The 23,143-nt window shown below is 56.5% G+C and overlaps 1 protein-coding gene across 1 annotated transcript in view; it reads left to right on the forward strand.

The window, feature by feature from the left end:
* The window catches only part of TAFA5 (TAFA chemokine like family member 5), a 199,556-nt gene extending 177,132 nt beyond the window's left edge, over positions 1-22,424 (forward strand). The window contains exon 4 of the mRNA XM_024127483.1: positions 21,525-22,424. Within this exon, the coding sequence (XP_023983251.1) occupies positions 21,525-21,533 (9 nt within the window). The 3' untranslated portion in view covers positions 21,534-22,424. The remainder of the gene's footprint in view (positions 1-21,524) is intronic.
* The last annotated feature ends 719 nt before the right edge of the window (positions 22,425-23,143 follow it).

Here is a 23,143-nt window from a genome sequence, read left to right on the forward strand (position 1 = left end):
TAGGGTGTGGTGGGGTTAGGGTTAGGGTTAGGTGTTAGGGGTTAGGGTTAGGGGTTAGGGTTAGGCTGTGATGGGGTGTGAGGTGGGTGAGGGTTAGGGTGAGGTGGGGTGTGCCCTGCTGATCAGAGGCCACGGTCGGCTGCCTTCTGGCCGGTCTTTCCTGTTTCCTTTGGGAAGAGGGGTTGGACAGTCCTGAGGATCTGCTGGGACCTCCCGCCCCGAGAGCGCCCACGGGGTCCGTGCTTCCAACCCCCGCCCAGGCCTCTCCCCTCCTACAGATGATGCCCCGTGGGACCCTGGCCGGGAGGCTGCAGGGATGGCCCAGGGGGAGGCCACAGCCTCCGGTCATCTGCTAAGCTCTCCGCCCGGCGGGGAACACAGGGACTCGGCCCAGTCCTTCTCTCCAGGGAGAGTCCTTGACTTACGTGGTCCCTCCTGGTTCTGGGTGCCGGCTCTGCGCTGGGTATCTGGCCCGGGGCCACGTCTGCCCCTTGAGGGGATGGGAGGGACAGAGGAGGAGCCGGCCCAACTGTGAGGTCTGGAGCTGCCTCGCGCCCCAGGCAGGGCTTGGAGGCTGCCGTCTGTCTTCTGGAATTGGATGGGATGGTGTTTATGGCGGGTTTTTCTGGAGCCCACACGGTGCTTGGAGCCTGAACTTGGGGCACAGAGCAGGGCCCTGGAGCCCAGGGGTGAGCTCAGCAGGAGGGCTGGGGAGAGGAAAAGCCTGGAAGGAGCATTGTGGACGTGAGGGCCGCCCCCTCTCACCACTGAAGGGGCTGAGATGCGTGGACCCCAACCAAGCCGGCCCCTCCGTCTGTCTTCCAAGGACCAGCCGGGAGGGATCTGGATGCTCTGTGTCCACGACGTCCTCCCAAGGGCGAGAGGCTTTTGTGCAGGAGGTTCTAGGATTAACGTGTGGAGGAATCAGCGGGTGGTGGGTCCTCCTCCAGGAGAAACTCGGTACCTGCCACTCACCGATTCTTTCTTCCTCACAAACAATGAAAAATACCCTGTCATGACGCTGATCCCTGTCTGCAGTCCACGGTGTGTTCTTCTGAATCACTGCTATTCATCACGGCAATCATAGCTGGACATTTTAATAGATTCTGTGTGTAAACACAGACGTAGATGGCCTGGCACCAACGCATCGCAAGCACTGACATTCTTCATTTTCTCGGCAGAAGTGAGCCCAGAAACAAAAAACGGGTTTGACCAAACCCACGATATTTCCATTGGCACTCTTGGCCAGTTTCATTATAGGAGGCATGACACGCGGATAGCTGTTTACAGTAATTGTGCTGCATGAGTCTCGATTTTCCTTAAAGCAGTTGTTCTCTGAATCATTTTCAATCTGTAAATGGCAAGGGTTGAAACAGGAGGAAAGGGGTCCAGTGGAGAAAGCCAGTGGGCACCGGACGGGCCACCACGGTGGGGTCGGGTGTTCCTGACACCACAGAGGTGACAGGCAGCCTGCCAAGAGGACCAGGTCAGGGTCAGGGTCAGGGTCAGCTGACCTGCTTTTCGGTACCTAGGGGTGGCCTTCCCCTTGGCCCTGCGTGGGCAGCTGGGTCACATGATCAGTACATCAGTATTGCCAGCCCCCCCTCCCCCCCCCGCCCCCCGCCCTCCATCCTTTTTGGCTCCATGTGGGATGCTGGGATGCAGGGATGAAGCACTCATGGCCTCCAGACCTGAGGGAGGCGGCAGGCACGCCTTAAGAATCCCTGCAGGGGCCGCTTTGGGGGCGGCAAGGATGGCTATTACTTAACACATGAGGTCAAGTAGTTGCTGACCCAATGGAAGAGAATGCTTTCTGCAGGACCTCGGTGAGAGGGATGCTGGCCAGGTACCCAAGTCCTGCAGCTCAGCCTTGTATTCCAAGTATTCCAAATAGTCACAGATCTCGGCAGTCCTAAGGGAAGCCTGGGGCCCTACCTTTGACGGGTCCCCATAGGGGAACCCTCAGAGAACAGCGTTGTTGATCCAGACAGCCGTTCTAGAGCGAGCAGACATTGCTACCACCATGCTGTCCGTTTCAGCCAGGCCACCACGCCGGCCAGGGCTGTCCGGGGCCTGCCGCCTCCCCCTGGCCCTGTGCCAGGAGCGCCCCTGTGGTCCTGCGGGCATGCCGTGCGTGCTCATCGTGTCGGCGTGAGCCTTCGATGAGGACGCGCCAAGTTCAGGGTCCTCCCCGGTTTCCAGCGGAGCTGTTGGAATTGATGCTCTGTTGAGTCCACGTTTCATGAACTAATTGGGCAGAACTGCTGGCACAGCTGTTGAAAACACCGTTTTGTTCTGTTGGTTTCCTGTGTCCTTGTAATCTTACACGTGACATTTCATTACCTAGTGATTTGTTTTTTCATGAAAGGCAAAGGTAAATCTGATCCTTCTTAACCGTACCGTGAAAAGGCAGATCGTGTACCTGAGATGGAAGGTAAGTCAGCACGAGCACGGCGGAAGTCGTCAGGGCGGTGATGTGCTTCCTAACCCAGCGCGGTCCTGGCTCTGCTTCAGAACAACGGGGCCCTGGCATCTGCCCCGCGCGCCCCGGCCTGCCCCTCACGCCCCAGGGTCCGGACACCCAAACCTCTCTCTGTGGCTGTGTCCTGCTGCTCGGCCCTCTCGCTGCGGTCCGGGTGTGACCCACGGTCCCCAGCCCAGCCCCTCCGCCCACAGAGCAGCTCTGATGGCTTCTGGGCGCTGCAGAGGGTGTGAAATACAGCATTTGGCGTAGACGTTTGTTAAAGATCAGCCTTGAAAAATGAAATAGAAGGATTTGTGTCTCAATCTAAATCACTTTAAATGTCAACTCCCCGTTAAACTGAGATATACCCGGTGATGTAAGTGCCGGCATGGTACCAAGGCCGGCATTGTCACCTCTGCGGTTCTGCCCCTGGGTCCCCTCCTCCCCCAACCAGAACGCCGTCTCAGGCTCACCTGAACCCGTGTCGGATCGCGCCGCCCCCCACTGCCCTGTTCGGTCAAGCCCTGTTCTCTGGGCCTCCGGACAGGGCCGCCTGCAGGCTTGACAGGTGTAATGCACACTTGGGTGGCTGGCCTTGAGGGAGTCGCCTTCACCTCTCAGAGCCTCAGTTTCCTCATCTGTGGAAGGGGTAAGCGTGACCCCAGGCTGACCTCACAGGTCCTTGGGGTTTAGGAAAAGGGAAATAGTGGATGAGAAGCATTTCTAAAACCCCAGGGGAGTCTCTGTAGTTGAAAGGCTGGTGATTTTCCTCCTGTGGCACCTTCCAGAATATTCTGGAGTGCTTATGTTCCCAATGGCTGCATCAGAATGAAGCCACACCCTCGTTCCCTCCTGAAACCCTCCTGCCCATCTGGTCTTCGGTGCCTGGTAGCAGGGACCCCAGGCCCCGGGGGTGTCTCTCCACCCTGTGTGTCCGGGCTGCACCTGGCCTTGTGCAGTCATGGCCGTGTGGCTTCAGGGCTTCGTAGGACAGATGGGCGTGTGATGGACGAGGAACAGACAAGTGGAGAACTGCCTTTTCCCTCTTGCCCATGACCTTTGCCATCCACGCCAGGAGGATGGCACGCTTCCCGGGCCTTTGCAGGAGACAGGAAGAGTCTGGTCCTTGTACCAAGTCTGCGGAGAAGTGGCTGTGGCTTTCTGGATTACTATGGTGACAGACTCATCACACTGGCTGAACGGCCTCTGCCCAGCTTCCAATCTCAAAAGATTTTGAAAGGGCTTCCCTGGTGGCGCAGTGGTCGAGAGTCCGCCTGCCGATGCAGGGGATGCGGGTTCGTGCCTCGGTCCGGGGGGATCCCACGTGCCGCGGAGCGGCTGGGCCCGTGAGCCATGGCCGCTGAGCCTGCGCGTGCACTGAGGTCAGGTAAAACCCCGCCGGGTGCTTTGCCAGAGTGGACGATAGAAACCTTAGGATGCCCCTGCTTTTCTATCCTCTGAGCCCCTGCTCTGACTAAGGCCTCCTGTGATGCACAAAGAGCCCAGGGCCTCCTCCTGGTGCCTGGACCTAACCTTCGGACCTAGAGACCCCTGCAGTGGTCAGAAGACAGGCAGAGGTGGAGCCTCCCTGCACCGCGGTTCCCCCTTCACTCTGTGAATACGCGGCTCTAGGAGGACCAGGAAAAGTTGCCAGCGCAGAGGTGAGCTCCACTGGAAGGGGCAGAGTTAGCAGGAAGAGCCTCTCACCTGGGGCAGGAGAAGCCAGATGACGGGCTCACCAAGGCCATGTTGTCCCCCCTCAGTCTTCCGTTCTCAAAACTCTGCAGCTCAGACAGAAAACCTGACCTCCCCGGTGGGATCAGACCCCACTGGGAGCTGCCTTTTGGGTCCCATGAAGATCGAGCGTCTCTGCACATCTGGGTAAGGCGGAGCCTCCCACAGCCCCTGGAACTGAGAGGAAGGACGCAGACTCCCTCCCCCTGAGCCTGCTGGCTCGTTCCTGGCCGGGATTGGCCTCTGCCTGTTTAAAAGGGAATAAAAAAAGCATCACAGCCAAAATACAAGCAGGAGCCTCTGAAAGAATGCACACTCTCTATGGAAAGGACACTTTCTGAAGACCTAAAGGCAGGGTTAGCTCTGGAAATAACCCCTGCAGTAAACGTAAGTCTTCTGGTCAGTGTCTGCTTGATGGCATCAAAGAGATAAAAGAGGCTGTGACCTCTGTGACCCTAGAGCAAGAAGCCTGAAGGAAGGGCAGCCTGGGATGAAATGCAGCAGACATCCAAAGGTTTGCAGGACCAAATAGAGGCTGAACTCAATGGGACCCAAAACATCAGAGTGGATTGAGATGTGTACAGAAGCTGCAGATAATGGACATGTCACTGCAGAGAATCAACACAGGGAAGTGAACCAACCTTAAACCAAGAGGCAGTTCATAGGAGACCCAGGAAATGAAGCCAAAGAGAGAGAAGTTATAAGTACAGAAGACAGAGGACAGAAATCCAACCTGGGAAAGCGGACACCTCTGTGGGGAGCCACGTGGCGAGAACAAAGAATAACCATGTTAAGGTGAAAAGAGAGAGTTGCCAAGAAGCTTTCCTGAGCCAGGGAAAACCCCCAATTAAAGCAGAATAAAAGCATCCAGGACCCAGTCATCCATGGCAATATCTGTGAATTGGAAGAGTGAAGGAAAACTCTCTAATCATCCAGGTTGTATTGGAGAAAAAAATTAAGGCAGGAGGACAAGTCCATAGACCTCCGAAGGCACAGACAAGCCGCCTCTGAACCCAGGAGACCCAGAACCAGAGTGCAGGACAGGCCCATCTCCAGGGATTTGTCAAAAAATACTTTTACTTGTGAGTTCAGTTCTATTTCTGGTTGTTGTTTTGGACACAGGGAGTAGACAGGATGGCTTTAAATTTGCAAGGATTTAGAAAGTGTACCACCCACATACCTTTCCTGAAAGAGTCGATGAAAGATGCCCTGGAGCCAATCAAAGAAATACGAATGAGTGGCTGATGACCTCGGAAAGGTCATAGGTCATATGTAAGAAGATCAGTGGTGACTACATACCAATTAACTACATGGAGCTTAGATATAAATTATTTCTGTAACTGTGGTTATGCAGTTGAACACAAAATTGGCAACACTGTTATTTAATGTACTCTGTATGTTGTGCAGAATATTTTTGTATAATCTGATTTGTAACTTCTGGTTAAATTGACAACAGCTGCAGGGGGGCAGCTGCAGACGAAGAAAAGAGTCACTTAATGTCTCTTCATGGAAAGAAGGAACTTACGTCACTAGGGAAATGGCTTAATCATTAAAAGTGCATTTGATTAACAGAAAGGCCACCACTAATAGAAACAAGAACATGATTTCTCCTAAACCACAGTGGAAGAAAAAGCGAGTAAAACTGTGTGTAAGGAAATGAACCATGAAAGGAGCAGAACCAGAAATCAGTGTGGAACATGTTGATCAAGACAGAAATGCAGCCTCAGTGGTGACAATAAATGTAAATGGGTTAGCCTTCTCTTCTAAAAGGCAGAGACTGTCAAATCAGGTTTTTTTAAATAGTCAAATATGTGTTGCCTTCTAAGGGAACTCCTACAAACAAACCAAAAAGTTTAAAAGCAAATAATAAGCAAAGATACTAGGCAAATGAAATGGAAAGGAAATCAGTAGGTAAAGTGATTAAATTGGAACAATATGGTGGCATATATCGATACATTTAAGATGTGTATATAATTATTGACACATACTGATCCATTACAGTTCAAACCAGTAGAAGTATCACAGAAACCTTTATGTACTGATTAACATAAGTTTACAGGAAGCAAACCCAAGTACAAATAAACAAATTGATCAGAAACACAATTTTTAGTTGGAATTTAAACAGCCCTTAAATCTGTGTTAAGGTCAAGTAAACGCCACTGATAACAACAATAAAAAGAACCAGGGCATAGATCTTTTGAAAAATGAAATTACCAAGGTTGAATTTGCAGCAGCATAGTGAACATTATAACATACAAATAGGCTGCTTCTAATTTTCTATTATTTATGAAATTTATAAAAATATCCATAATCCAGGTTACTAACTAACCTAAGAGGAGGCACGTGCCAACTTTCTTTTCCAACCACAATGAGATATATTTAAAACTATACCCAAAATAATAACCTTAACCCTAGCAACCAGAACCTTCCTGTAATTTGTTGGTTGAGGGATGAAATAAAACATGCAGACAGACCCACGAGTCACATGCAGGTGTGAGGTCAGTCTTTCCAGCTCCACTCCCAGGCAAAACAATTGTGATCTGCTTAACTCAGAACACGTGACCTTGCTCTCTGTGCCTCCATCTCCACATCTATAAAATGGGCAAAATGCTATTCCCTGCTTCCTAGGGCTGCTGTAAGGTTGACAGAATTAGAACGTTAACACCATCACGTGGGCCAGCACTTACTGAACGATACAGTGTACGCATCTGACTGACCGTTAACTCTCATTTAAAATGTGACCAGAATAAGATAGTGCACCTGTGGGTACAGGGAAGGATGGACTCATCGGTATACTTGTGTCTTAAATAACTTTATTTTTAACTCAGAAAGAACGAAAATGAAGAACCCAAGCTATGGAAAAAGCCACCTTCAAAAAGATTGGAGAAAACCTGTAAAGATGAAAAAGAAATATTAATGATTTTTTTAAAGGCATGGAATTAATCGTTGCATCTCTGGCAAAACTATAAGAATGCATTTTTACTTCTGTCACGTGTAGATTTTTTTTATGTTAGAAAATAGTTCTGAAAGGAAGAAGGGAAAATCAGCCTGCATTGGGGCCTCAAATTATTCAAGAGTGCATGCATAGCTAGCCCACTGATCACTACATATGGAAATGTGATTAAAGATATGATTTTCTGGGTAAGGGGGATTACCAAAAATAAAGGCGTAGAAAAATGTTAATATTCTCCAGTAAAAGTTCCAGACGGAGATGTTTTAACTGGCATGTTCTTGAAAGCATTCAGTGTACAGGTGTCTCTTCCCCGCCAACTGGAAAATTACCCAGTTCATTTTAGGAACTAGTGAAACCCTGATGCTGGAAAGGTCCCCCAAATTAGAAAAATACCCAGAAAGTCATTTTGTTCAATAAAGACTTTTGAGTCTGTGCTGTGGGCTGGGAGCCCTGACAGGCACAGAAATCCTTCAGCAAAGCACCACAAGGACCTCCAGGACGTGGCACTGTTTTCAGCATGCAGATAAATCTCGGGTCCCTGCCCCTGGTGGGAGTAGTGATTGGGACATATGTCACCCGCACCTGCATAAAATAACAGCAGACTGATTTCTGCAGTCCTTTAAAAGAACCAAAAAAAAAAAAGGCCACCACACAGTAGCTTTATATAAGAAATGTAAATGCACTTTAATATTTCAGAATCGGGTAGAACGAAAAGCCCTATAAGGATATCAAATAAAATGTGTGTTCTGATTCAGAAGATGCTGAAAAACCCAGACAGACCCTGTATTTATTCCTCAGAAAAATATCAAAAGAACGATGGTCACAGACCTCCAGGCTAACCTGGAAGAGAAGGCGGGCCCTCCCTGGAACCCAGTGTCCCCCCGAAACCAAAGCTGCCATTGCACTGAAGATGGACCCCGCCCTGTCCATACCGGGGCTTGAGGCCCAGGCTGGCTCTCGTGAGGCTAGCCTGCAGTCACCCGGGAACTTGTTACTTTTCGGGAGTTCTGGCAATGAACTCACACAACTCTTTGATATGAGAACATGCAATCATTATTACTTACAGAAGGTAAATAAACAGGTATTTCCAAAACTCTGGAGAATCACCTGAAATGCCTTGAAAACTAATTAGAGAATTTATTAAATTGGACCAGTTATGAACATAGAAGTTTCTCTACTTGTGTTCAACTGTAAGCTTTCATAGACACAAACAAGCTCTGGTCTATATCAGAGGTCGGACGACTACCGCCTGCTCACCAAATCTGCCCCCCCACCTATTTTTTAAATAAAGTTTTATTGGCACACAGCCTTGCTTATTCACTCACATATTGTCTAGGCATGCATTCACACTGCAGTGGCAGAGTTGAGTCTTTGCAGAAAGACTTTTATGGCCAGCAAAGCTGAAAATATACACTACCCGGCCCTTGGTAGCACAAGTTTGCCAACCCCAGACTAGATTAATAAAGGCTTATCAACCCTGAGGGCCAGGGCACGGAGTCAGCAGTAGCTTGAACGCAAGTGTCATTTAGGAGGTGAAAACGGGAGGTGAAATTTGTAGGCAGCTTTAAGGAAGAAACATGCCCACTGGCACATGGAAGAGGGACTGGACAAAAGCCTGTGTGTTCTCACCTCCGAGCAAGTATGTGTAATTATTTAATTACAATAAACAAGTGAAATAAAAGTAAGAAAGAGAGAGGGGGGGAGCTCTGTTAATAGCAGGAGAAAACATGAAATAACTCGGAATAACTTTGGTAAGAAAAGGCACCTATGAAGATAATGGCAAAACCTCCCCATGGGAGACTTAAAAAGACTTGAATAAATGAATAGAAAGATGTCACATACTTTGATAAGGTGAGGGATTGTCTAAATGTTATGAGGTTGTCTATTCTTTCAGGTTTGATGCTTAGGTTTAATACAGTTTCAATCAAATCTCCAGTGAGTTTTTCTGGAACATTACAAAATGATTTCACATTTTATATTGGGTGGGACTCGTCCATGGTGTGTAGGAAGGCTTTGGGACATGCCCCAGTGTCCACCTCCTGCTGGGGATGGACAAGGGGGTAAGAGAGCTTTGTGAGCAGCTCACCACTGGGCAGTGCAGCCACCGCTTGGTTCCACCCCTCACGCCCTCCTGAGTTAACAGCGGACCCTGTCTGGCAAAGTGCCCAGGATACAATTAAAACCAGAGAAGATGCTGGCTCTTCTGCTGTTCTTTCTGACCCATGAACCAGACCACGTGGTCCTGAGATGAACCTGGATGTTGGTGAGCACGGACTGGGGGTACAGTGTGGAAGGGGCAGACCCCAACAGCAGATGCTGGGAAAACCGGCTTCATACTTGGGGGAAATTCAACTTGGATCCTTACCTCACACCATGTTCCAAATTAAATTCCCTAGGGATTACAGACTAAAATACGACACATGAAACCATGAGATGGTTAAGGACAAGTCCAGGTGGACATTTGAGTTCAGGGGGAGGAAGGATGCTGAAACGGTCCATCAGCCTGAAAATAGTAAGAATCAGTGATGATCGCAGACACTCGCCTGCGCTGTTCTGAGCACGTGCACAGCTCGACCTCCTCAGGCTGACGGCCACGGTGGGCCGTGCACTGTTACCACCCCGTTTTACAGATGAGGAGACTGAGGCCTTCTGCAGGCCACCCAGTGACCGAGAGACCCACGCTAGGCCCGCCTTCAAGGGGCAGCCCTGCCTTGCCTTGATATCCCAAACTTCAGAGAGTCCAGCTCACCTTCCGAGAACAGAGGCAGACGGCAAGGTAGGCGTCGGGGGACCCGCCCGGCAGGAGCTGGTTTCTAACCCCGGGGCTGGGGGCAGCAGGCAGACAAAAAGGCGCACAGCCCAGGGGTGGAAAGTTCCTAAAACATGAAGTGGGGACAAAGTGTGGCGAGAGATTCTCCGTCGGGTATCAGCAGCTAAGGCACGAATGGGTGCCGTTCCTCGAGACTCACTGGTTGGCGTTTATTTCCTGACTTCATGTTGAGGCCTCGTGAAGGATGCTGGTTATAAGCATGTGAATTTGCCAGTCTTTCTGGAAAGTGCTGGGCAGTGTGTCATCAAGAGAATCAGAAATGCAAGTTTCAGACCCTTTGGAAAACAATCTGGCATGTGCTCAAAAAGTGAGACACGGAGCTACCACGTGACTCTGGATCTCTCTCCTGGGGGAATTCCCAGGATGGGGTGGGGGCGTCACTGCTGATCAGTGTAGCCTGGGGGGATGGAAATGTTCTAAGTTGACTGTGGTGACGGTTGCACAGCTCTGAATAGAGCAAAACCACTGACTTGACCCTGTAGAGAAGGGCACATGGTCTGGGCTGTGAGCTATCCCTCCGTGAAGCCGCTATTAGCAGATGGGTGTGGATGGATATTTGAGCAAGAAAGGGTTTGTCCTCGGCCTGGTCTTGGGACTCCTCCGACTGACAGCGGCCTGGCGGGGCCACCACCCCTCTGCCGACCTGTGGCATCCCGAGGAGCCTGCCTGGGCCCAGCAGGTGACCTCCCCAGCCCCTGAAAGTGGACACAGGAGGCAGCGCAGGGAAGGGGTTTGACGCTGAGCTTCCCGGGCTCGCGGGGCCTCCCTCGCCACTGTGGACGGCCAGGCGTCGGGGAGAGCGTGTCTGACGACACCTCTGAGGACACACCTCCACCCCCCCACCCCAACCGCGTCATCGCCAGGCATCGCCTGCCAACTGGGGACGGTGGGTCGGCTGCGAGCTGCGGTGGCCGAGGCCATCATCCTGCGATGCCGGCCGGGCTGTAATTGCTGGGCTTGGCGGAGGCGGTGGATGGGACGTCAGAGGCTGACTCTGCCAGGAGACAAAGCAGACAGGGACCCGAGGCCGGCCTGCACCATCCACACTCCCTTTAGAAAAGCCGCCTGGCGAGCCGGCCGTTCCCAGGGCAGTTGAGCCCGTGGGGAGGTCGAGGGCAGCCCCCTGCAGAGCTGGAGGTGGCCTGGGCTGAGCCTGGCCCGCTGGGGAGACGTGACCCTGGCAGCATCAAGGTCATGAGTGGAGCTGGACTGGACCAAGTGTGACCCGTGAGGGGCACGGGCTGGTCTCAGCCTGGGGGCCCCGTCCAGTGGAGGCACCTCCCCACAGGAGCCGGGCAGGACCTGGACAGGATGCTGCAGGGATGCCGGCCTCCCTCGGGCCGAGTGGGGCTCTCAGCCACTTCCCTCACCCAGGACTCAGGCACCCACCCACCTTCGGGGTAGATGGAGCTGGAGGCCACTCTGTGGGGCTGGGGGCCGGGAGCCTGGCTTGGGGTGGATGAATTTTTTGTGCTGTGGTGACGGAGAGCCTTTGCCATCTCACAGCTCAGCAGTCACACATCCAGCGCCGTGTGGCCGGGGTCTCGACCCAGGTCCCACGGGGCGGAAACCCAGGTGTGGGCCGGGCTGCGTCTCACCTGAGGCTCCGGGAAAGAGCCTCGCCCAGGTTCACTCGGTTGGTGGCAGAATTCAGGTCCCTGATGCTATAGGACTGAGGCCCGTTTCCTTTCGGCTGTCCTCGGAGGTCATTCGCTGTCCCTGGAGGTCCCCTCACTTCTCGCCAGGCCGTGCCCTGACCCTGGGTGGTGGGTGGGTTCTAAGGGTGGCCTGTGGCCTCTGTCCCCGGTGTCACCTCGTGGCCATGTTGCATTTCATTAGCGTGGCTCCCCTGGTGGGGTCCCCCCTGACATTCTTGCACTGGCACCACCTCTTGAGTTCTGCTTTCATTTTTAGAAAGTGGAGTGAGAACTTATAGGTACTTAGGAGATGGCGCGACTGCAGAGTCCTTCCAGGTCTGGAGAGTCGTCTGTCTCTGCATCCTTTATCTCCTCTTTCTTGCCCATCCTCACGTGGCGTGTGGTTTATTTCCATAATCTTGCTAGCTGCCCTGTGCGGTGTGGGCCTGTGCTGCTCGGCCAGGGGACAAACCCATGGCTGCTCGAGGGGGGCCCTGGGCTGTGTAGGGGTGTTTTCCTGAGAGAAGGAGGCCCGGGCTGCAGCGGGGCTTTGCCATACCTAATGGATGTCCTCAGTAAACCTGCATTCTCAGTGAAATCCTATTACAAGCATGATCACTTTATTTAGGACTAGGAGACCAGTATCCCTTTATTTGTTCAGAGGCCTTACAAACCCAGAGGAGCCTGGACAAAGCATCGTCAGGCCCCAGTTCTGCAGACATGCAGGCATCGTGCAGAAAAAGATGCAGTGGTCCTGGGTGAGACTGTTGGACGGCAGCCGTACTCTGCTCACATCCTCTACCGTGAAAGGGGGGAAACTGTGCCCCTGGGTGGTCCCGTTTCAGGCTCCCATTTAGTGGATGTGGAAACTGAGGCTGTGGCAGCCAAGCCCCTTTCCTGAGGCCGCAGGACGGGAAGAGCCCAGCTGAGATTCAAACCCAGGCCTGTCTCAGTGGGGTCCTTCCTGAGACCCCAGATCTCACCAGTGACAGACCCCAGGCTGTAGGGAGGGGGCAATGGTGGGGCAGGAAACGCACACTGGGGTGATTCCAGGGAGGCAGCTGCTGCCAGGGTCCTGGACCGCAGCCCTCCGCCCCCTCTGAGACCTGAGTCAGAACGACCCTCCACAGGCCTCCAGGGCCGGGCAGGGAGTGGTCCAGCAGGTACACACGTGCACACACACGTACACATACTCACACACGCACACAATTCCACACGCCTGCACACGCATCCGCATAGATGCACATACACTCACGTGCACACATCTCCACACACGTGCACACACTCGCATCGACGTTCGTTTTCAAATGCCCGTGGAGGCTGTTGTCAGATTTGTTGGGACCCTTGAGTCACTAGGCATTTAATCAACCCCCGGCATCTCTGAGGCCTTTGTAACTCTTTTTTTAAATATGGCTCCTCATCACAGAAGGGCTGGGGATGAGGCCCTTGGAGTTGGTAAAGCCCCGGACGAAGGGTGTGCTGGGTGGTCACTCACCACAGGACCATCCAGTAAACAGGGTCTGGATCATTGCGTTAATGGCTACTTGCTGATCACCCTTCAGAGCCAAGGGTGAATTTGCCATCACAGGGACAGCCCAGCCTGGCCCCTGATCTGCCCCTGTTCGGAATTCGAGGCTCAGGGGTGATTTTGCTTTGATGGCATGCATTCTCAGTCACCCCTCCTCCTTTGACAGGGGCCTTATAACCTGAGCCATCCCTCTTAGCAGGATTGGACCTGGATCCTAGCGTTCCTAATCCACAACCAGAGGCTCCAGAATGCTTTCTTCCCTCCCGGAGGAGGAGACAACACAGCTTGTCCATAATGAGGCAGCTCAACAGAAGTAGAAACTGCGGTCCACTAGGACCCAGCCCCCCTCAGAACCCCACCACGCTGGGACCCAGCCTGGTGCAGACTTTCTAGAAACTTCTCTCAGAAGACAGACTCCAAGAACGAGTCATGAGCCAAAGAAAATAAATAAATGGTTGTAAAGATAGATATATAATTTTCCCCATCAGAATCAAGAAACAGTTTTTTTTTTTTTTTTTTTTTTTAGAAAGAGAAGCTAGACCATTTAGCTAAACAATAAATATGTATTATTACAGCTATCAGCTTGCCTAAAGTAAGGACACTCCAGTCTGGTTGTCTATAAAAGCTAAAGAGAACAGCACAAACCTTCCCCCAGAGGGCCCTGGCAGCTCCTGCCCCTCCTCCTCCCGCAGCTCTCTGCCTCATGGCACAGAAGGGCTGCACTGTCTGTGCCATCCCACATCACTTGATGCCCTGGTTAGAGCAATCTGCTGCCTGGCCCCTGGTCCCTCACGTCCAGGTGCTGCATCCTCGCGGTGACTGAGTGGCGGATGTTTTAATGGTGAAGGCAGGTGAGATGCCTGGAGCAGCCGGCCTGCACCCAGAGCTGGTATCTCATCTGCGGGCTCCCTGCTCAGATCCATAAAGACTAAGAAGCAGCTTACGACAGGTGCGGGGTGAGGGGCTTGTGGTGGTGGTTCTGGCCGTCCCCGGGTTTATCCCAAGCTCTTGCTCTCAGGTCTTCTTCTCCCTCTCGTTCTGCTGGGACCCCCACGTCAGCGCTGAGCCCCTGCCTGGCACTTGCTGCGCCCTTGTCCCTTTATCCCCTGAGGTTCAGTCACCCTATGGTCTGTGGCAGCGGCCTCACCCCAGGTGAGCGGGCACTGAATCCGCTCCTGTCCTCCGACCCGCAGGGCCCGCTTTGCGAGGGGGAGGTCAGTGAGCAGCCAGACATGCCGACTCTTTACAATTCACTCCAGACGACCCTCCCAGCCTTTGCTGGCTCTCCATCGGCCCAGCGAGGGCTGCGGTCTGTCTCCTCAGGCCCTGGGAGGTGAGTGGCTTAGGGTGATTGAAGCCAAGCGGAGGCTCTGTTAGCCAGAGACCCCAGGAGGAGAGACCCATCCCGGCCGCTGCTGAGGCTGGCAGGGCAGATGTGGTCACCCGAGCCCTCACAAAGGGCTGCGGTGTGAGGACGGCAGGAGGGGGGGCCGGGGGTCAGACCCGGCGCCTCCCCGTTGGCTGTGCCGCCCTGGGGTTTCCAGACTCGGGCCCTGGCGGGGCCGCGAGGATAACGATGCATAGAGATGCCCGTCTGCTCTGCCTGGTGCAGGGCCGGGGTCGCCACCTCACGCTGCTTCATCCGCCCAAGGGGACGTGTCCTGAGGCCACAGGGCGGGGACGGAACTGCCCCTCCGGCCGAGAGGGCCCTCAGCACCCCTCCCAGGCTTCCCCTTTCCCCTGCCCTGCTCCGTCCCCTCCCCGGCTTCTCTCCCACGCGGCACGTCGTGGCCTGGCCCTTCAGAACTGGCTCAGCAAGGTCCCGCCAGCCGCTGCCCGCAGCCCGCGGCCCTGCAGGCTCCCCAAAGCGTCATGGGCCGTGCATGTCCCACGTCATCGGGCTGTGCTCCCCGTTTGGGGGCAGTTCCCGTGACCTTGCTGTGCTGTGGGCTCCAGGAGACGAGGCCCTCCACTCCTTGCTCACTAAGGACCCCTAAATGTCAGGAGGTGGCGTCCTTGTCATTCTTCTTGGCATTTGGCAGCCCCTAGATGGGGGCACAGGAGTGATGGAGATTGGGTGGCGAACAGAGGTCCTTAGAAGCAGCCGCCGTGACAAGACACAGGTGCGTCCGGGGCAGCTGGGCTGGTGCTCGGGGGCGGGGGAGGGACGGGGGCCCTGCTGTCTCGTGCTGGGTGTCCTCAGACCAGGCCTTGGCCCTCGTGCTGCCGCCCCCACTTTGTCACCGGCCCCGCCGTTCGAGGGGCCGCATCTCTCTGTCCCGTCTCCCCCGCTGCGCGCTGGACGCCAGTGTGAGTTTTCACAGGGCCTTGGGTGTCCAGGTGGCCGGTCGTCTCCTGCCTCACAGCGGGGCGGAGGGGGAGGTGTCTGAGCAACCCTCTGCGGACGCTCGTGTGCCCTCCCTCCTCGGGCGCCTGGGACATATGCCAGGCTCAGGAGTCAGTTAACCACACTCCTCGGGTGTGAACTGGCCGCATGAGGTCAGGAAATGGTCCCAGAAGCTCAACCACATGGCTGGCTGGGCGTGGATGGGATGGAGCACAGCCTTTCCAGAAGCTTCTCCCCAGGTGGTTCTTACTTCCTCCGGGGTAGCAGCCTTCGTGGTCAAGCTCTGTCGCGCAGGCCGTGGTCATCTCGCTGCCCCGCAGTTTCTACGTCTCCGCTGTCCGTTAGACCCTTTGGTTCGGGGCTTTCAGTCCAGAACATCGTGCTCTTTAGATAGAGACTCATCCTGACCCCAAAGGCAGATGGAAACTTTTCAAGGAGGAGGGAATATCGCTCAGGGGGCTCACGGGGCTGGAACGTTTCCTTTCGTTTTATAAGCGATGCTTTATAGTGTCCAAATAGCAAGAAAAACCTCCTCCTCACCTCGGAAGATGTGCTTTCCTTGGCCGGCGGGAAAGACTGCCCTGGACGGGCGCCCAGGGCGTGTCCACAGCTGAGCCCTCAGACCAAACGCTCCCGGGGCTCTCGCCACTGACTGAGAGGCTATGTCCACTGAGCCCGGTGACCGCAGGGGACGTGGGCAGTGCTGGGCCGGCTGCCGTGTCAGTTTGTCGTGTGTCCAGCGTGCAAGGCGAGGTGACCCTGAGGCCAGCTCTGTCCACCTCGGGGGCGGAGTCCCAGAGAAATAGCCGCAGACCCCGAGGACGCAGCCCCTGACCTTGGGGTGTTGGACGGCCATGCACAGAGCTGGAGCCTGCTGAGTGCCGGCTGCTTTCCAGGCCCAGGGACACCAGGGGGTCACACAGAGGCTGCGACCCCAGGACAGGACACTCTGGATCTTCACACACCAGGAGAGCAGCGGCCCTGACCACTGGGAATCAGGCAGCTGCTGGGTGCAGCTCCCAGAAAGCCCCTCCGGGGGGGAGAGGAGAGTTGAGGACAGTTCCCTGGCAGCAAAAGGGGGTGTGGAGCCTTGTCAGTCACCTGGGACCGGCCGCTTTGCCTCCCTGAGCCTCTGTTCCCATTGGGATAGAAGGTCTTAAAGCCATGTGGTCAAAGGGTGTCTGGGCGATGTTGCATATCAAGCCATGGTCAGCAGGACTGGGGCTCAGAGTGGGTGTCACTGCCCAGCTCAGAGGGGAGGGAGGTGACCCCGGCCCCGAAGGAACCTAAGGGGGTTTGGGGAGACCCCCAGTGCAGGGACAGATCTGACCCATAAGAAATGTATAACCAGGACGAGCAGGTGCCCTCCAGGAGGTCAGCTCTGGAAAAGCTCAGGGCCCTCCAAGGAGCTGGGGCCCACGTCGAGTTTCTTGATCAAGCTCAGCTCGCGGTTGGAGTCGCAGGGCTGCTTAGTGGGATTGTCCAGCGGGGCAGGCAGGTCTGGGAGAATCCTCCTGGGGCCAGTGGAGCAGGGAAACCCCTACACGGGAGCCTTCACCAGGGAGGGGGAGGACGTGGCCACAAGGACGCCACCTGCGGACCTGGGGCAGCGTCCTGGGCCCTCAGGTGCACAGATGGGGAGGGGACCCCAGGCTGGATGCCCTCTCCAGAGACAGGGATCCAGCAGGGCCCTCATGACACAGCCCAAGCATCCGGCCAGGTGGCTGTCATGGTCCCGCCAGGCCCGGGGTCCTGGTCACTGGCCCTGCGTGTCCCTGAGCAGGTGGGAGGTAAGGGCCACGTGGATGAGACGTGGCTCACTTTTCACTGGTCATCCCTGGGGCTGAGGATCCCAGGCGGGGGGGCAGCCTGCAGGAGAGCAGGGGCTGCTGCCTGGGTGTCCCCGGGGGTCTGGCCGATTGTCTTGAGAAGACACGCCCTGGGGAAGGGCGCCGGAGACCAGTGGGCCGCTTCCCAGCACGGGAACGTCCTGCGCCTGCAGGAACCAGCCCAGCGCTGGTTTTCCAATGAGCTGTGAGGACCAACACAGGGCCCTGAGCGGGGAGCCCTGTGAGGCCCAAGATGGGCCTCGGCCGTGTGATTCCCCAGCTGGAAACGCTTCTCTGGGGCCAGAAGGGCTCTGCTGGCTTCTCCAAAGCCTGTGTGGCTCTGCTGGAGCTTGTCCTTGCCCTTCTGACTGCTTTTCTGGGCTGCAAACCCGACTTCCAGGCCTCTTTTCTGGTCACGAGGCCTGGGGACGAGCTGGCAGCCACCACTCGGCTGTTGGCTGGGTCGGGACTTCTGTCCCATCCGAGCGCAGCCTCTGCAGACATCAGGCTGCCTGTCTGTTCCTGACGGTCAGGCAGGTGCCGGGGCCAGCCAGGCCCAGGGTCTGACGACAGAGGCCTCAGAGAGTGTCTGAGCTCTGGCCTGGGGGGTCCGGTGAGAGCCCACCCTCTCCGGGCAGTTCTGGGCCTGCCTCCCTCCCCACTTAACCTGGGCCTGGCAGGAGAAGGAAGCAGACATCCAGGGCTCGGAAGTTAGCTGGACGGGCGCCTGTGTCCCTCCAGGCCCGCTGGGCCCAGGGGTTCTGTCGCTAGGCTGGCCTGATTGGGGGGTACTGGCCAGAGCAGACAGGGACCTGTGTCCATTCCTCCCCACCCACCCACCCACCAGGGTCAGGAAGCGCCAGAGGCCAGGGTGTGTGGAGGAAGGTGGAGACCCCCCCAAGGATGGGGGGCCTACAGGCGCAAACACCTGTGCCTGTAAGAAATCACTAGAACATATGTAGTGACTGCATTGCTTCAAGCCATGAGGGCATCCTAATGAAACACCAGCCGCGCTTACTCCCCGCAAACGAAAACCTCCGTGTGTGTGATGCAGCATGAATGAAAGCTAAGGGTGGACCAAGCTGGGAGACGGTTCTACAGTGAACGTGCCCGGGACTCTCTCTGGCCGGTACACGTGGGCGCAGCTGAGACTATACACGCCGTCTTGTTCAGATCAGTAAGAAACACGACACCTGAGCAGGTGAACTGACAAGACGGGCCGGTGCGAGTGGCCGGGGACCACGCTGGCAAGATTATTCTACTCCTCTGGTCGTCAGGAGAAGTGAAGGTGAGCCCTCAACCAAATCCTGCTTCTTTCTCTTCTGTCGAATTAAGGCGGACGTGAAGCCGCTGCCATCTCAGCTCGCAGACGACGAGAAGCAGCCCCCCAGGCGGGGCGCGGGGGGCGCTAAGACAGCCCGGGTCCCTGGGAGTCCATCCCATGGGGGCTCCGTGAGCACGTGTGCAGCCCAGGAATTGCCGATCGCCCAGAACGGGCTGCGGACCTGCTCCCACAAACCATGCAAACGTTCACGCGGAACCCAGCCCTCCTCGTACACGTGTATGTGTTTTAAAGGGTGTGAAGGAAATACACTGAGTTCATTCACATATCTTCTGATACGGAAACGTGGATGGATTTTTATTTTCTCTGTATACTCATGTTTCCCCGTTTCTCTACAAATAAGAATTTATACAATTTTGTAGGTAGAAAAAGTAGAATCAGTGCAACCTTCCTTGGTTAACCCCTCCGGTGCCGGTGAGTGACTGTGCTGGACGGCCTCCGTCATGGACGTGGCTGGACAGGTCGGGGAGGGGACGGCTGCCACGTGCTATGGTCAGCAGGGCGAGGGACCCGGACGGGCGGGCCTGCAAGGTCCGGGTGAGGCGAGGGTCACCACCACGCCTGGACTCCTGGGTCGAGCACGCCATGCAAGGAGGCCTTTGCCAAACTCGGGAAGGCTGGGGCTGGAGGCGTCCACCGGGGTCGGGGTCAGGGTCCCTGGGCCGAGATCAGGCAGCTGGCCAGATGTGGAGAGAGATCTGCAGCTAGGACCCTGCGGTGGTCTGAGCGGTGATGCCCCCTCCAAAGATACCTCGTGCCCTGGCTCTGCTCCCCGTGGCTCCCCCGCTTCTGGGCTGGGCTTCAGTCAGCGGGGACAGAGCGAGGGCTGAGCCCAGGCACGCCCGCAACTGCACGTGGGGGTCCTCTCGGGCCCCCGTCACTTCGGGACGTGTGCTCGCGGCCTTGGGGTCCCACAGCAGCCCTGCTTCCACAGCCCCGTGGGGGGCCTAGTCCTGCCGAGAGGGTGGGCGCCTGCCAACCTGGAGCCTCAGGCAGCCTTGAGTCCCTTGGGGCTGGGGGCAGAGAGCTCTGACCCTCCCTGGACACGCTCAGCTCTGGTCCGGCTCTGCCATCAACCTGCTAGGTGTCCTTGGGCCTGAAACACCTAACTCCAGTTAACACCCCCTGACCACTGATGCGTTCGGGGCGCCCGCCTGTGCGGGCTCCACACCGAGCTGGGGATGAGACAGCATGGTCCGGCGGGGGCCTCAGGGAAACCTGAGGTTCTCAAAGCTGCTCCTTGGAACGCTGCGCCGGCCTCGGGGTTCCAGGGCCACGGGCTTGGAGGAGGGGAGGCCAAGCTGAGTCCCGTCCGGAAGGTGCTCTTCCTCCTGGCTCCTGGCTGCTGTCTGGGAGCTGCAGGTAGAGAGCAGGGTCCCTGCAGGCGCTCGGAATGCAGTGCCGAGGTGCTGTCAGAGCTGGGGAGGGGCCTTGTCTGTCCTGGAGGAGGGCAGGCCAGAGGCAGTCAGTCCACGTTCCCCCCGAGCCGGTCACCGAGGGAAAACAGTGAAGATGTCAACGGCGCTGGCCCGGCTCACGGCCCCCGACGGCTAACTGCAGGACAGGACGGGACAGACGGGCAGGCTGAGGCCCTCAGGGCGGGGCCCGGGGAGAGAGTCCGTGCGAGCGGGACGGCCTGCACGCAGCCCGGCGGCTGCGGACTCGCGAGGAGCCAGGAGGCCGTGGTGTGGTCCGCGTGACAGGGACAGGGGCCTGCGACCTGGGCGGGGCCTGGTGGGAGTGTGAGCGGGGCCGCAGGCAGGTGGGAAAGGGCCGGGGCTCAGGCCGGACGGGGCAGACGCGGGACCAGCCCAGAGGCGGACGAGCAGCTGCAGGGAGAGGGGAGGGGGTTTCTGGGGGAGGTCTCCCCCAGCTCATCTGGGGAGGCCCCTCCCGGGCCATCACACCCGCTGTGTCCCATCCCCATGGCGAGTGTGGGACCCCCAGAACACCGTCCACTCCCTGCAGGTCTGGGCCTGCCGGGAGTCGGTACCGGGAGGGCAGCCCCATGCGCCTGGCCCAGGGCCAGGGTCCTAAAAGGCAGTGGCCACCAGGATACTGTCTGTGGGACCCCAGGCCTCAGGGTCCCTGCCTCAAACTGGGGCCACCCTAGGGGACGAGGGAGCCAGCGGTCCAGCGGGGACATGGGACGGGAGGCTGCTGGACACGGGCCCCGCGACCTGAGGCTGTGGTGCTCTGTGGCAGCCACACTCCCTGCTTTCCTGTCTCCGTCACTTTACAGGTGATACCTCCGCTGCCCCGGAGCAGAGGCTGGGACCCTCACGTCGCTTCACGGCTGTGAGCCGGCCTGTTGTGTCGCATATCCTGGGACTCTGGGGTGCTGGGTGTGGGTGCTTGGGGCCTCATCAACCAGCACGAACACCCCAGCTCTGCAGCCTCCCAGGGGCTCTGTAGGGGTGAGACACACGTGCTTCCATCACTGCTCTATGCGGTTATGCCGTACCTGCTGTGTGCAGGGCACGGTGCAAGACACGGTTAGGGAAACAGTTGGATGCAACCCAGCCCCGAGGCCCTGGCCAGCACGGGGCGGGCGACAGGCAGCTCACACTGGCAGCTGACGGAGCTCCGGTGCGTGCCCCCCACCGTGGCCAAGGGCGGGGTCCCACCCAGAGCCCAGAGGAAGGGGGTGCCCCCGGGCTGCCCTCTGTGACAAGCGTAGGGTTCTCTTCCAGCACTGGGGTCCGAGATCTAGTTTTTGTCCTCGAGGAAGTCTGCTGGCATCTTTTCAGTGTGCTGTCCGGGCGAGGCCAGCCTCGTGGACGATCTCTGGGTTCCCGCCATGCCCGACGGGAACCCTTGGTGTCTGCGGAGGCTGACGGCTCTCTTCTCTGCCCCTCAGGTCTCCTGACAAACGCAGCCCCACAGGGGCCCCAGGAGTGACTTTGGCTCCCTGGAGAGGCCACAATCCTCAGTCCGTCGTGGATGCCACCCACCCTCTGCCACCCGCCCACCCTCCGTTTCTCTAGCCTGTCAAGGACAGCCTGCTTCCTCGGCCGCCTGAGCTGAGTCTGTCCGGCCACCCCGAGGAGTCAGTCCTGGGACATACAGCAGGGCCGCGCCACCGGGCGTCCCTGGAACCTGGCCTGGCCACCCTCCTGGCCGCAGACGAGGAGGAGGAGGCAGCTGCAGCCCAGCCAGCCCGAGAGAGGAGGACAGCGCCGGGCCCGGGGAGGACTGAGTCTCGGGCGCAGAAGTGGCCTCTCCTTGTGCCCCAGACTGTCCGAATCGCTTTTATTTTCTTATCCTTTCAGTATATTCAATAGACCAAAGAGCAAAATCTATTTTAACGCGGACTCGTCCTTACCATCAGAGTCCCTGGGTTCGATTGGGGGGCACGGGGGCAGAGACACGCTGGAGAGGCACTCACCCCGCGAACGCTGCGGGGCCCCCTGAGCGGCCGGAGGATGCGGCCGGAGGACACACGGCCGGCGGGCCATGTCCCCACGTGGACCCCGCGGGTGCGCCTGGCCGGGAGCACAGCCCACTGTGTGCCCACCTGCTCCTCTGTACTTAGATGGACTTTCTCGTACTAAAATCACTTTCTGTTTTAACCAGTTAAACATGCCTCTCTGCAGCTCCATTCTGACAGTGGGATAATCCAGGATTCGCCAAGAGCATGTCGGGTCTCCCATGACTGCTGTCTCATCCGGTCACCATTTAGCTCCAGAAAGCAAATTAAAGAAAGCGAAAGTAACACTTGTTTGAAAGAGATCATTAAATGTATTTTGCAAAGCCGAAAGTTATATATTTAACAGTTTTTATATGTTGTATATTTGTAGAAAATCCTATTTAACAATTCATGTGGTAGCCCCGGCCGTCCTGAAACGTGCGCCGGGGCTGGGGGTTCGCGAAGTCTCTGGGGTGGGCGGGGGGGCGGGGACCGGCATCCCCGACGTAGGGGCGCCCGGCACCGCCGAGGGGCAGGACTCTGCGTGCAGCGAGCTGAGGACCAGGCCTGGGGTGGCACAGGCGTGCGGGCCGGTGCCAGTGGAAAGGCCCGTTGCCTTTTCCTGGGTTTGGGTTGGGTGGTCCCTGCCCCCTGGGGCTCTGTTGTGGGAGTGTCCCGTCCTCTGATCACGCTTCTTCCACGCTTCTTTTGTTTCCTTTTTCTTACCCCTCTCACGTTCATACAACTTGAGGGCAGTTGGCGGCCGACCTCCTCTTCTCAAGCGGACACCCTGCTCTTTGTCAGTCTTCATGTCAGAGGGGGGAGACAGCGGGGGATGGGGGGGAGCCCCCATTTTCCCACTTCCCTCCTGCAAGGCAGAGTCACCAGGCCCCACGAATAAGGGACAGTTACGTTTTACCTTCGCCTGTCCACCCTGTGTCAGGTCCCTTCATTTTCCTGAGTTTCAGCTGAAGTATGCTACCTAAGGGTTCAATTAACAGGAGTATTATGCTAGGTCTATGCTACTAAAAAAAAAAAAAGAAAAAAAAAAAAAACTATATAGAAGCTGT

The sequence above is a fragment of the Physeter macrocephalus genome, chromosome 6, assembly GCF_002837175.3.
Source record: "Physeter macrocephalus isolate SW-GA chromosome 6, ASM283717v5, whole genome shotgun sequence".
In the NCBI taxonomy this organism is placed as follows: Eukaryota; Metazoa; Chordata; class Mammalia; order Artiodactyla; family Physeteridae; genus Physeter; species Physeter macrocephalus.